The sequence below is a fragment of the Mytilus galloprovincialis genome, chromosome 9, assembly GCF_965363235.1.
Source record: "Mytilus galloprovincialis chromosome 9, xbMytGall1.hap1.1, whole genome shotgun sequence".
Taxonomy (NCBI): Eukaryota; Metazoa; Mollusca; class Bivalvia; order Mytilida; family Mytilidae; genus Mytilus; species Mytilus galloprovincialis.
The window spans coordinates 87,153,925-87,169,259 of NC_134846.1; the positions used below are offsets into that span (position 1 = coordinate 87,153,925).

At 32.9% G+C, this 15,335-nt stretch overlaps 1 protein-coding gene across 1 annotated transcript; it reads right to left on the reverse strand.

Annotated features, from left to right (window-relative positions):
• Positions 1–4,038: 4,038 nt before the first annotated feature.
• Positions 4,039–15,072, reverse strand: LOC143046263 (serine hydroxymethyltransferase, cytosolic-like). Its single transcript, XM_076219330.1, has 8 exons — positions 14,983–15,072; positions 11,728–11,951; positions 11,043–11,401; positions 10,556–10,768; positions 10,108–10,221; positions 9,148–9,270; positions 5,318–5,545; positions 4,039–4,669 (listed from the first exon to the last, which is right to left on the reverse strand). Exons 2-8 carry the CDS (start codon positions 11,934–11,936, stop codon positions 4,503–4,505), a joined length of 1,413 nt encoding a protein of 470 aa, XP_076075445.1. The 5' UTR covers positions 11,937–11,951; positions 14,983–15,072; the 3' UTR covers positions 4,039–4,502.
• Between the last annotated feature and the right edge of the window lie 263 nt (positions 15,073–15,335).

Here is a 15,335-nt window from a genome sequence, read left to right on the forward strand (position 1 = left end):
CTGTCGTGAGCGAACCGTTTAAACTTCGCCCAGTCAAGTGAAATAAATCTAGTAATACATGTCTGCCTGGCATGGTTCATCTGACCTTGACCTAATTTTCAGGATGCATTGGTCAATGTTAAGTTTTCTGGGTTGTCTTTCTTAGAAACTATAAGCAATAGATCAACTATATTTAGTGTACTGAATGATTGCAAGGTGTACATTTATTTCTCGTTTGGTTTAATTGACCTTGACCTCATTTTCTTGGGATCATGTTTAGTTTATGTAAAAGTTGTAGTAAAGCTTTCTATTGAGGACTATCAACATAATATCAATGATTAGTAAAGAAAGCGAGACATTTCAGCAATTGCATTCCTGTTAAAGATTAACATTAGAAGCTTCAACTCTCCGAAATATTGTGCCTGTCTGAGCTTAGAACCTTGTTATTGGTTTGCTGTCGTGTTATAGTGGAACTCTATAAAAAGTATAATGCAGGCCAAGTTTGGTTCAAAATGGTCGTGTTGTATGCAGATGGAATTCTTAAAATGTAGTTGATTTCACAGCAATTCTAGAAGATAACTTCCATTTTTTTTTTAAAACTTTAACCAGATGCTCCGCAGGGCGTAGCTTTATACGACCGCAGAGGTTGAACCCTGAACGGTTGGGGCAAGTATGGACACAACATTCAAGCTGGATTCAGCTCTAAATTTGGATTGTGATTAAATAGTTGACACAGCATAGGTTTCTGACACAGAATGAATGTGTTCTAATGAACTTAAAATTTTTGTTTTCTCTTAGAGCAATTCACTATGCTGTTGAATATTAATCCTCTCAAAAAAATGTTTGAAGAAATTTTCTTTTTTATTTATGAAATTTCAAATGAGAAAAATTGAACCCAATTTTTTTAATCACATCCCCCTTTCCCTTATTCCAAAACTAATCTCAATTAAAATTTCTAATGGAGTTTGCAACAATAACTACTCATTTAAATACATCATAAAATATTAAGATGTAAAAAAACTGCTTGTTATCACTGAATGGTAAAGATTATTTTAATTTATCAGTTGGTAGTAAAAAGTGAATATACATTGTATATTGTATATAACAAAGATTTAAGTTGATTCTGGACAAAGAAAGATAACTCCAATTAAAAAAAAATCTTGCTATTGCACAATATTTTGCAATTAGATATTTCTTGCTTACTATTCTGGACAAAGAAAGATAACTCTAATTAAAAAAAAATTTGCTATTTCACAATATTGTGCAATTAGATATTTCTTGCCATTGCGCAATACTGTGCAATTGAAAAGACTTGCTATTGCACAATACTTAATATAATAATTTTAGATCCTGATTTGGACCAACTTGAAAACTGGGCCCATAATAAAAAATCTAAGTACATTTTTGGATTCAGCATATCAAAGAACCCCAAGATTTCAATTTTTGTTAAAATCAGACTAAGTTTAATTTTGGACCCTTTGGACTTTAGTGTAGACCAATTTGAAAACAGGACCAAAAATGAAGAATCTACATACACAGTTAGATTTGGTATATCAAAGAACCCCATTTATTCAATTTTTGATGAAATCAAACAAAGTTTAATTTTGGACCCCGATTTGGAACAACTTGAAAACTGGGCCAATAATCAAGAATCTAAGTACATTTTTAGATTCAGCATATCAAAGAACCTAACTGATTCAATTTTGTCAAAATCAAACTAAGTTTAATTTTGGACCCTTTGGACCTTAATGTAGACCAATTTGAAAACGGGACCAAAAGTTAAGAATCTACATACACAGTCATGACAGTTAGATTCGGCATATCAAAGAACCCCAATTATTCAATTTTGATGAAATCAAACAAAGTTTAATTTTGGACCCTTTGGGCCCCTTATTCTGTTGGGACCAAAACTCCCAAAATCAATACCAACCTTCCTTTTATGGTCATAAACCTTGTGTTTAAATTTCATAGATTTCTATTTACTTATACTAACGTTATGGTGCGAAAACCAAGAAAAATGCTTATTTGGGTCCCTTTTTGGCCCCTAATTCCTAAACTGTTGGGACCTAAACTCCCAAAATCAATACCAACCTTCCTTTTGTAGTCATTAACATTGTGTTTAAATTTCATTGATTTCTATTTACTTAAACTAAAGTTATTGTGCGAAAACCAAGAATAATGCTTATTTGGGCCCTTTTTAGGCCAATTCCTAAACTGTTGAAACCAAAACTCCCCAAATCAATCCCAACCGTTCTTTTGTGGTCATAAACCTTGTGTCAAAATTTCATAGATTTCTATTAACTTAAACTAAAGTTATAGTGCGAAAACCAAGAAAATGCTTATTTGGGCCCTTTTTGGCCCCTAATTCCTAAAATGTTGGGACCAAAACTCCCAAAATCAATACCAACCTTCCTTTTGTGGTCATAAACCTTGTGTTAAAATTTCATAGATTTCCATTCACTTTTACTAAAGTTAGAGTGCGAAAACTAAAAGTATTCGGACGACGACGACGACGACGCCGCCAACGTGATAGCAATATACGACGAAAAATTTTTCAAATTTTGCGGTCGTATAAAAAGGATTTCTTCACATAATTTCAAACTCTTTATTTCAATATCTAAGAGATCTTTCAAACAGAAGAAAAAAAGAATAACCATATACTTACTGAAAGCTCCTAAACAATGGCACATAATGACATAGAAAGATATTACAGTTGAAGTCTTAAGAATTTTCTTAAGAGATCAACCATTATAAAAAAAAGTTATAGGTAATGAGCCATTTCAGAATCTAAAGGATTATGGGTAATTCAATTGTTAGTACCCCGAAATAAAAATAACACTTCATTGGTTGAATTTCAATTGTTTAGGACGTTTTGATGTACACTTTTATAAATATTACCCAGAATGCATTAGATTCTGAAATGGTGAATAGGAAAATTGTCATTGTACTATATGATGGGTATGAAGGTGACTGCGATGGAAAATGGTAATGTTTAACATAATTTTGATTTCCAGACACGAGTCAAGTAAACAAGATAATAATCACCCTCAATAAAGTTGTGTGGAACTATTTATAGGAAAACATTTTCGTTCCATACTGTTTTTATAGACTCCATTAATAATTGAATGAACATGATTATGAACAGTTACAAAAAACTAACAATTGTAACCAAACTAGGAAATAACATCATGTACAACACATTGATAATTTATACTTTATTTAAAGTAAAAAAAAATCCCTTTGCATAGGTATTTATAGGGTACTTCAACATAGAAATAAAAGGGTCAAGGATTATCCTAGAAATATTACCTGACCCAAACCTACCAATAAGACATATGAAGTGTGTATGAACCACCCTAGCAATTTTTGGATACTGGTCAAATGTCACATCATTCAAAATTTCAGTATAACTATTTTATATATTTCTTATTGAACATTCTTTGAAACATTTGTATATTCAGATAACTAATGGTCAATTTTGGCCCTATATTCTGAATAACTGAGGAGGGACAAATGGCTATAACCAGGGCATCTTCACAAGAGGAGGGACAAATGGCTATAACCAGGCTATAACCAGGGCATCTTCACAAAAGGAGGGACAAATGGCTATAACCAGGGCATCTTTACAAGAGGAGGGACAAATGGCTATAACCAGGGCATCTTCACAAAAGGAGGGACAAATGGCTATAACCAGGGCATCTTCACAAGAGGAGGGACAAATGGCTATAACCAGGGCATGTTCACAAGACAAAAACACAACAATAACAATCGATAATCTCAGTCTTTTCACTGTGTAAAAATAAAACTTTTAACATAAATTAAACGCTAAAACACTCATAGGTTTCATACATAAATAGGGCCTTGCTCTGGTTATGCACATTGGTAAAGTGAACTGAACCTTTAAGTATGATTTAACAACAAAGGTCATCAGTCTAAAAGGTGGTGAATTACCCTTGACATTCCTCCAAACAAAAATGTATACCATGTAAGTTTACAGATGCATATAAAGTGGTGCTAAACTCAAACATCACTCAAACAAACAAACAAAACAAATACAACTAGTAGCCTAGTTCATTTAATTATGATACCCTGGGAACACACAAAGAACCTAGACAAATCACCAGCCATAACAATTTCTTCCCTGTTTAAAATAGCATGTTAACTCATAAATGAATTCATTGACATTAACAAATGAAAATATTTCAATATCACAATTAAGTCATGTACAAGTTCTGTCATGTAACATTAAAAACAGTGTTGTTCTTCATATGCTGGTACCTTCTAAATCATTCTCTGCATGCATCGTTTAAACAGTACAAATATACACAACTGTAAACATCCACGATAACTTTAAAAATATTTAAATAAATTCACCATGTCATTTTTACTCCCAACATCATTCTTAAAAATTAATATTCATATTATGTATTTATTAACCCACAAATTATGCCATTAAAACATAGCAGATACTACAACACATGTCCGTTACAACTATCACCCTCAGTGTCATTGACATAAATCCTTCACCAACCATCAAGTCCTGGCATTGGAAACTGTATGGCAAACTTCTCAACATCTGCCTTCAGTGCTGCTATTTTTTGTTTAATCTTTTCGTCTGTTATTATCTTAGCCTTAAAATCTTTCAGTAATGGTCCACAACCTTCCATAGCTTCCTTTGTTATCACTAACCCTGAAATAAGTTAAATACTACTGTAGGTGTCTATGATTGATTGATGTTTAACACCACTTTCAAAACTCTTGGATATATTGTGGCAGTCAGTTTTATTGGGAGAAGTGCTAGGGAAAGAATCGCTGACTGTATAACTGCTGTATTATGGATTTGATTAATTTGTAAATTCAGGTTTCTGCATTTAATGCATAAAACCTGCCCGACTGACATATAGATCATAAAATATTTCCATACACCAAATATAGTTGACCTTTTGCATATAGTATTAGAAAAAGACCAAATCTCAAAAACTTAACTTTGACCACTGAACCATGAAAATGAGGTCAAGGTCAGATGACACCTGCCAGCTAGACATGTACACCTTACAATCATTCCATACACCAAATATAGTAGACCTATTGCATACAGTATAAGAAAAACAGATCAAAACACAAAAACTTAACTAAAACCACTGAACCATGAAAATGAGGTCAAGGTCAGATGACACCTGCCAGTTGGACATGTACACCTTTCAGTCCTTCCATACATACTTAAGTCACAGGCTCCACAAAAATCTGTTATAGTATTTTTAATAATGTATGAATATAATAATAAGTTCTATGTGGTAACAATACCTTTAGGTATAAGATGTTAAACAATTAAATTTACCTTGATGTATAAATTCGGACACTTGTTCAAAATCTTTTTCCTTCATATTTCTGGAGGTTAGAGCAGGAGATCCTATTCTAAGACCACTTGGTTTAAGTGCACTTTTGTCTCCTGGGCAGGTGTTTTTGTTCAGAGCTATACTAACATCTTCCAGAACTTTCTCAGCACGAGCACCGTCTATTCCATTTGGTCTCAAGTCAACCAAGATTAAATGATTGTCAGTACCACCTGAAATACATCATTGGAATAATTTTATACACATTTAGACTCCAGCTGTTTTTAATAAAAGTCTGGGAAATTCATACAAGAAAGATTCACCCAGAATCTATAATAATATTGTTCTGACATGTGAATTATTTAACCTTTTGCTAATAGTGGTGGTAAACTGAAAATTATTCACTACATTATTTGGGTCGCAATATTATTATTTTCCTCTGCCACAATGCAATGAAGGGACATGACAGTAATATCATCCAGGAGTTCATTCTTAACACTACACCATTACCAAATTATATACTTGGTTTAAGAGTTTTGTCATCTGGTGATGTTGCTCTACTTTAATTTTGGTTTGACAATCATTGGAAGGGATAATGGCCGTTATTGACAATCATCTGAATGGTTTAGGGTTGTTATCATTTATGGTCTAATTTAGCATTTATTGCATCTTGTTATATTTCTTTGTTTATTGCAAATATATGTTTGTTTAGAGTTTAATATGGATCATCAGTCAACTATAACATTAATTTATTGTAAAATAAGCATTGTGTATAAGATTCATAACACTTAGTTCAGGCAAACATATTAGTCAGATGTAAGAATGGAAATGAAAAATTCAGCATGTTTATCCAATTACAAACGGGCTAACTCTAGAAGTGTGAGTGACGCCACCGAAATTTAGTTTGATCTGTGTTTTGTGGTTAGCATTGTGTTTAAGTTTCATAACATTTGGTTTAGACAATCTCCTTTTTTAGAACAGGAACAACTAGATATCATTGAGATGGGAGCCATCTCTGTGGGCCCCGCTGTGAATAAGGCTAACCTTAAAAATATGTTTGTTTGCAGTTTTCCGACTGTACCTTCAGACTGAAGGGTCGGTAGGTAGGAAAAATATTTTATTTTATCAGCCAAAATACAGTTTAAACAAGCAGTTACACCAAACCAAGTTTCTTGTGAAGAAAAAAAAAACATTTTAAAACAACAAACACTGGACATGCTGAAAACCAACATCAAATGAACAGGCATTTTCAGATAAAAAACTTTTTAATCAAAACTGAAACTTTAACAGTGTCATTATCCAATTTATGACATAAAATATGGTATAATTATTAAATACTGGAACACTTATAAACAAGGAATGTCATTATGACTAGAACTGTTTTAAAGAAATTTATTCAGACATGTATGCTTCTTGACTAGAATGTTTTCATGAGTAGAGTATTTTCATCAGAAAAATGTAGATATTAAAGATTTATAAGACATTGTATTAAAGAGTGTATTTTTAATAAAAAATAAAAATAACCATTGAATCTTCCTCAATTGAAAAAAAGGCAACTTGAAAAAAAAGTATTAAGACATTCGACTGTTTTCATATTTCTAACAATATTTAATTATATGTGATCAGGTTATATTTTTGCCAGGCTTTAATGAAAACCAAAGAAATCTAAAGTTTGGGGTGAAATCCATAGCACCCCATTAAAAGTAAATGGTCTGTACTGAAATGTTTTTAATGCAGAAAAAAAATTGGCAGCATAGCTCCTAAGGACATGTTTTAATTGAATTCACACAGGCGACACAGTTTGGGTATATTTAATATTGTAAGAAAGAGAATAATTGCAATGAGTGGGGCAGCCCCCCTTATCCTAAAGGAGCATACTCATTGCAATCGAAGATAGATTTAATATAGAGAGAGTATATTTATTTTTCAAGCTAACCATTCATTTTCTCTACATCTTTGTGTAGTTAGGGTTGCTTCTTATTGATTTGGCATGATCTATATCCATTAACATTTCAAATGAGCCCTTCCTCCGGGCAGGCGTGTTTACAGATATCCATGAAGATTTAAGTCACGGAGGAGTGGTTTCATCTTTGTTGTCTTCACAACGATTTGTAGAAAATATGCCATACTTCAAGCTGCTGTCGAATTATTTAACCACTGAAATTGGTTCCATAAAGTCAGGCTCCACAGATTCTGTACCCGATTTGTTTGAGACAGAATGGTTATCGTGTCAGTTATGAATATCCGCTGCATCATCGTCAATGATATCATCTGCCTGAATCTGTATAAACAGTTTACTAATAAACATTTTTGTTTGTTATTTGTCTTAAAATTGACACGAGACGACAGCGTAAAGTACTCCTCCGTGACTTCATGGATACCTGTAAACAATTTCCATGTGCTTTATCATTAAATGGTCACATGAACGCTTGACGGGAAGCTAAGAAAAACCGAACCTGAAATGCGTAATTGACCCAGACTTTAAATCATTTCCGGAAAGGACCCAAAGTTCCGGATCGCGTCAATAGAAGTATTAAAAAAAAATTCTTCAAATTTAAAGCAATAAAATTTTCAAAGTCGGGAGGATTTTCAAGGATCGGTCGGTAAACTGCAAACAAACAATATTTTAATTTAAGCCTAATGTGCATTAAAAAATTGTATCTTTACCATAAGACATGGGTTTGTCAACTAAAATCAAAGTTTTTGACCTTGACCTTTGACCTAGGAAGTTGTAAATAAATTATGACACATCCTTTGGTGTTGGTTTATAAACATGTCAAGTATAAACTTTGAAATGATAACGGTTCTCAAGATATAGAGCGGACACGATCTTTACCATAGGACATGGGGTTGTCAACTGAAACCAAAGTTTTTGACCTTGAACTTTGCCCTAGGCAGTCGTTCATAAATTATGACACACCCTCTGGTGTTGGTTCATATACATGTCAAGTATAAACTTTGAAATCATAACGGTTCTCAAGATATAGAGCGGACACGATCTTCACCACAGGACACAGGGTTGTCAACTGAAACCAAAGTTTTTTTACCTTGACCTTTGACCTAGGAAGTTGTACATACATCATGACACGCCCTCTGGTGGTGGTTAATAAACATGTAAAGTATAAAGTATGAAATCATAATGGTTCTCTAGATATGGAGCGGATACAAAGTGTTACGGACTGACGGACAGACGGACGGACGGATGGACGGACGGACGGACAGACTGATCACTATAGGGCGACCCGCCTTTGGCGGGGCCCTAATAAATTTAGCAATTTTTCAATTTGTAAAGGGACATAACTCTAGAATGGTAAAAGTGACTTTACCAATAAAGTTTTGTGTTCAAGTTCCAAAATGTTTGTTTAAGGCAAACATAAGTTTGAGAACCGCAACCAATTTGGGGATGCACAAATAGATAGACTTAAAGACCAACAAGAGTAAAACTTATTGCCCCCTTCACTAAGACAGGGGCAAAACAAGAATGTGTCCTCAGTACACGAATGCCCCACTCGCACTATCATTTTCCATGTTCAGTGGACCGTGAAATTGGGGTAAAAACTCTAATTTGGCATTAAAATTAGAAAGATCATATCATAGGGAACATGTGTACTAAGTTTGAAGTCGATTGGACTTCAACTTCATCAAAAACTACCTTGACCAAAAACTTTAACCTGGAGCGGGACAAACGGACGGACGGACAGACCAGAAAACATAATGCCCCTCTACTATCGTAGGTGGGGCATAAAAACATTTGGTTTACAGATAGAAAACAAATCACATCACTCATGGATTGTAACAAGCTTGTTAAAATTTGTGATTGTATCTAAATTCTCACCTGTTACCACCTTATATCCCTTTTCTTGTAATACTTTACTCATTACACGGGCATTAGCTATTACTTGTTCTTGATAAACTTTGAATTCTGGTCTGCATGCCTGGTTCAAGGCTACAGCAACAGCTAAAACACAAATATTACACAACGTTAAAATACATTTAAAATGAAAATTAATATGAAACACACTACTCTGCAAATAACTATACATGTACAGCACAAACAAATGTATGTTTTTCTGCCTATGGCTTTTATTTCATATATGCTTGAAGATTTTATTGACATTTTTAGTATCAAATATTAAAAAAAAGAATATTTCATGATGAATTTGAATGCTGGCAGAAAGCTCGAAGTCGAAGGAGTCTCTCTGTCCATCTGTCAGTCCGGCAAATCAATTTTCCACACTTTTTTCTTCATGCTTGAAGATATTGATTTGATATTTGGACTATTGTTTTATCATGACAAGTTACAGATCAAGTTCAAATTTTGTTCTGGCCTGATGGTTTTGTGCAGAGTTATGGTCCTTGGATTTAAAAAATTCACTAAAATAATCAGTTTTCCGCATTATTTTGTCATTCTTCAAGATATTGATTTGAATATTGGTGTATTGTTTTATTGCGACAAGTTACAGATCAAAATCGAATTTTGTTCTAGTCTGATGATTTTGAGCAGTGTTATGCTCCTTGGACTTTGAAATTTCACTTAAATAATGAGTTTTCAACACTTTTATTCGTCATGCTTGAAGATATTGACTTGACATTTGTTATATAGTTTACACAATGGCAAGTTATAGGTCAAGATAGAATTTTGTTCCAATACAATGAATTTTTAACCAGTAGGGGATTATGTATTGCCATGCAATACTCATGCTTGCTTTTTACTGCACTCTGAGAGATAAGTCAAAAGGGTATTGAGTAGTTTTATTTTGTTTTTCAATGTTTTATGTATAATGGACCTGCTCACCTGCAATCTGATGATTATGTGGTCCACCTTGTAACCCTGGAAACACAGCTTCATTTATCTTTTTCTCTAAATCATACATTTCTTCTTTACCATCTTTGGTTACCTTTCGTACACCTAAAGAGAATGACATTTACCATCAATTGATTCTGTATTGAGCCATTCAACAATCATTTGAAAAATAGGTTACTAACCATGCATAACACAGCCTCAATCTATGTAGAAGAAATGTTAAAATAATAAAAACCAAAACTACTTATACTGAATGCAATATGGTTTAAATTAGCCTAATTGTTTCATATAATTTTCTCAAATGATCTGACCCAGAATAGGTATTTAGCATTTTTATTCTCAGACTCTTATAGTAATTAAATGTAGTAACAGACGTTTGAAACTTCATTAAATAGTAAGTTATAAAAGGTATCAACTATAGGGCCTATAAATTTCATACCTTTTCTGTAGAAGATCATTCCTGATCTGGGTCCCCTGAGTGATTTATGGGTTGTTGTAGTAACAACATCACAATATTCAAATGGGTTAGCCACTAATCCTGTTGCAACCAATCCACTGACATGAGCCATATCAGCCAACACATAAGCTCCATTCTCATCAGCAACTTTCCTGAACCTGGCATAATCTAGATTTCTGGAATAACAGCTGATACCTGAAAGCCAAGAAATTAAGAAATTATTTGAATGCCTCTATGCATGTCTTTTTCAGTATTTTCAGCTAAAATAGTAAACTCATGAGAATGTCACAAAATATTAATTTAGACCAATTTCTAAGCTAGAAACAGGTTTTAATCAAATAGATTGTTCACTACATTTTAAGGAAATAAAAAAAATAAATGTAAAAGAATTTGCAGATTTTTAAAATGTATTTCATGATTGGAAATATGAACTTGAACATGAGTTTGGATAAATTCTACCCTTTCTTACCTGCTACTATCATTTTAGGTAGAAACAGCTTGGCATTTCTGTGGAGTTCATCATAATCAATCAGCCCTGTTTCTGGGTTAACTTTGTATGGCATTGATTCAAAATACACAGATGTTGCGGAGATCTTCTTAGTAGGTGTCATAAAACCATGACTTAAATGTCCACCATCAGGTAAATCAAGACCCATAATTCTACCATGTGGTCCTACCAATGCTGTATATACTGCAAAGTTTGCTGGACTTCCAGACAATGGTTGAACATTTACTCCCCATTTTGCAGGATCAAGTTTATAAGCCTCTAAAGCCCTCCTTTGGCACAGTCTTTCCATCTCATCAATAAATTCATTTCCACCATAGTACCTGTGAGTATATTATACATTTTACCTTTCATCACAGTTCATCAAATAAAGCTCAGAGCAGTAAATTTTGCTTAAGTTCTTACATAAAAAGAAAATCACATATGAAACACAACACTTAATCATACTTTTGTTTTATCCCCTGGTGTTATCATTTTAAATGTTATGGAATATATAATTCTGATGTTAATAGGGTGTCTTTCATATGAATCAAAATACTTATAATGCTTAAGTAAAATGAGCATATACCTATCATAGAGTCTAGGAGAGATCAATGTTGTATGTCACGTTCAAAACTGTTGCATAGTATCCATGAACTTTTTTACCCACCTTTGACCTGGTTGCCCCTCTGAGTATTTGTTAGTCAAACAGGAACCCAGTGCTTGTATTACTGCCTTGCTAGTGAAATTTTCTGATGCAATCAGTTCTAGGCCTTTCATTTGCCTATTTTTTTCATTTCTAATAATTGCAGTCATTTCTGGATCATCGTCTTTGATGTCCTTCTGAAGGTAATAACTATCTCCTGATCCGTTCATCATTTTCCTTCTTTAATTCTGTAAAATAAAATAAATACATTCATCTACATGTATGCATAGCTTTTTTTGCATGATAAAAGTTTTATCGGACTATTGGATTATATCTGACAATTGTTTGTATTTCATCCTTATTTTCTACACTCAAATTGTCTAGAACTGGTTAACTCAGGCCAAAACAAGAATGTGTCCTAAGTACATCTAAGTACATTAATGCCCCATCCCCACTATCATTTTTTATGTTCAGTGGACCTTGAAAATGGGGTAAAATCTCTAATTTGGCATTAAAATTAGAGCTAAGTTTCAAGTTGATTGGACTTCAACAGTTCAACTTCATCAAAAACTACCTTGACCAAAAACTAACCTGAAGCGGGACAGACGAGCGAACGGACTCACAGACCAGAAAACAATGTCCATAAATGGTGCATAAAAAAATATGTCTGATTACGGTTACCCAACCTTCCCTATTTTGGGGTGCCGACCCTATGAATGTTCGAATCATACATATTGCTTATTCCAGCTACACATACAGTACTAATGTCAGTATCATTATTTTTCAACATGAAATCTTGTTCAGACATACATGTATTAACAAAAGATGGAACAATATCACTTAAATTACAAAAGAGTATATTTCTGTTAGACATTTAATGAGGAAATTGAATTAATCTTCAATTCCATCCATACAATAATGACAAATTCTCTGTTCTAAAGGTGATCTATGTTTGCTTTAAATGAATGTTCGAAATTATATATATTGCTTATTCGAGCTACACATACAGTGCTAATGTCAGTAACATTGCTTTTCAAAATGAAACTTACTTTATCTTGTTCAGACATATTAATAAAATGCTTCGCTGAGTGCAGCCTGATATGACTGCAGAGGTCGAACCCTGAACAGTTGGGGCAAATTTGGACACAATAATCAAGCTTGATACTGTCTAAATTTGGATTGTGATCAAATTTTTGACATTATTTAGGTTTCCAACACAAAATAAATGTGGTCAAAGTTATTACAATTCTTTTGCACAATACTGTGCAATTGAAGATTTCTTCTTGAAACTTTTCAAAAATTTGAAAAATTTTGAAAAAAAAATTGAATCCCTAAAAAAATCCCCCCTTAACTTTTTGAAACCCAGCAATAACCTCAAATCTCAATCCAAGTCTGTCCTTTGTAGTATGGAACCTTGTAATACAATTTCAGAGAGATCCATACATTTAAACACAAGTTATTGTCTGAAAACTAGAAAAATGCTTGTTTTCAGCCCTTTTTTTGCACCCAATTCCTACATGTTTGGCGCAATTAACCCCAAACTCAATCCCAGCCTTCCCTTTGTTATATGGAACCTTGTGGTACAATGTCAGAGAGATCCATACACTGACACACAAGTTATTGTCTGGAAACTAGAAAAATGCTACTTTTTGGCCCTTAATTCCTAAACTGTTGGCCCCATAACCCCCAAAATGAATCCTAACCTTTTACTTGTGGTATTAAACATTGTGGTACAATTTCAGAGCAATTGAAATACTTATACACAAGTTATTATCCTGAAACTAGAAAATGCTTGTTTTGGGCCCTTTTGGGCCCCTAATTTCCCCAAAATCAATCCCAACCTTTCTCTTGTGGTATTGAACTTTCATAAAAAAATTCAGAGATCCTTTCACTTTAACTTAAATTATTGTCTGGACATCAATGTGTCTTCAGACAACGACATCATTATACCATATGTATACAATCCCAAAATTTTTGTTGCTGTCGTATAACAAGAGATGGAACAACAACAATCACTTGAATTACAAAACAGTATATTTCTAACACTTTGCATTCAATGAGGAAATGGAGTTCACCTGGTCCAAGGACACAGTTATCATCCTTTGGTTTTCTGGTCTACAAATATAGTCCCTAGTGTGAACAGTGTAAAACTTGGATTTTTAATTTGATACCCTTTCCCAATTTATTTCTTGACATTTAATGCATGAAATATTGAGAAGGTGGATGAAATTACATGTGAAAAAAATTTGGGTGCTGAATCTTTATGTTAAGTAGCGATTTGGTCCAGTTCAAAAAGGTTAAATTTTATTACTTCTGAAGCTGTCAAAATTGAAAATGAATTTTAACCCCCTTAACACAGAATTGTCAATATTTAGAGTTGGAGCTGGTAGAAGTTTCTATAATTTTGATATTATTTGTCCCACTAGTAGTACACGACACTGTAAAAATCTTTTCGAGATATAGCAGGTGCGATTTTTTTTAATTTGAATTTATTGTCTAAAAGAAATGCACTACGAAATAACTGTTCTCGAGCCACCTTCAATTCCACCCTTTCAAAGTTAACAAATTCTCTGTTTTAAAGGTGTCCAACTTCTATTAGTAATTTGCTATTACTAATTCTGATTTTTACCAGCCTTAGTAAGGAAAAACATTTTCCAATATATTTCTCCATTTTAACAGCTTACATAACTTATTGATTGTTGTTCATTACATAACCTCTTAATTTTCTTATTTTACATAACTTTAACAAATTTAATTACATTTCTCAAAAGTTTTGTCAGTCAAAATACTAATCAATTAGAAATAATTGAACACATCAACTGGCTTATAAACAGTTTTTAACATGATAAGAATAAAATAAATATACTCTGACAAACATCATATTTACCCTCAACAGTTGTCAAATTTTTTGATCCCTTAATCTACATGTATCCTTTAGTAAATAATGTACAATCAGGATGCACTTACTAAGTTACTTAATGTTTACTTACATCTTTACAAACGTCCTAACTTCAGATTGTATACGTTATCACTACTAATAAGGCTGCATTAAAAATTTAATTAAATGTAATTTTTTAAGTATGTGTTAATATCATATGTATATACTCTAACAACCCATTTGTATATAGCTTATAATATGCAACTAATAAAATAAGAAAACAATTATTATATTTGATTGTCATGCTTTTAAATAATTGTGATCAAACAGTTATAAACTTTTTCTTTCATAAAATCATCTCTAATTTTATAAAAACTAAATATAAATAAGTTAAATAATACTTAAAAGGTTTCCCGCCACCCTTCTTTCTTCGAACTATGGTACAAGTAAACAGGAAGCACTCGTGAAACGGCAGCTTAATATAATAAACGATAACCAATTAAAATCAACGTTTTATCATCCAATCAGAATAAATAATAGAAATAAATAAAATTACTCGCTCGTGTACATGCAAAACGTACCATCATCATGCAACCGATAGTTTATTCGTAGTATTTCATATTAAGAATCATATAAGATTAAAATATAGCTTTACAACAGCAAAAATAAATCTCCATAAATTTTTTTTTAAATTTTGATTTGTCGTTGGATAATCTGATAAAAGTCATTTATCATGTTGTCTACCGGGTTCCGG

What these genes read in the sequence shown, in the direction of transcription:
- LOC143046263 (XM_076219330.1), bottom strand. Translation starts at nt 11,936, where the DNA reads ATGATGAACGGATCAGGAGATAGTTATTACCTTCAGAAGGACATCAAA. An exon ending in GAGGGGCAACCAGGTCAAAG is followed by an intron (nt 11,402 to 11,727) that starts GTGGGTAAAAAA and finishes ATATACTCACAG; the next exon opens with GTACTATGGTGGAAATGAAT. An exon ending in AATGATCTTCTACAGAAAAG is followed by an intron (nt 10,222 to 10,555) that starts GTATGAAATTTA and finishes CATTCTCTTTAG; the next exon opens with GTGTACGAAAGGTAACCAAA.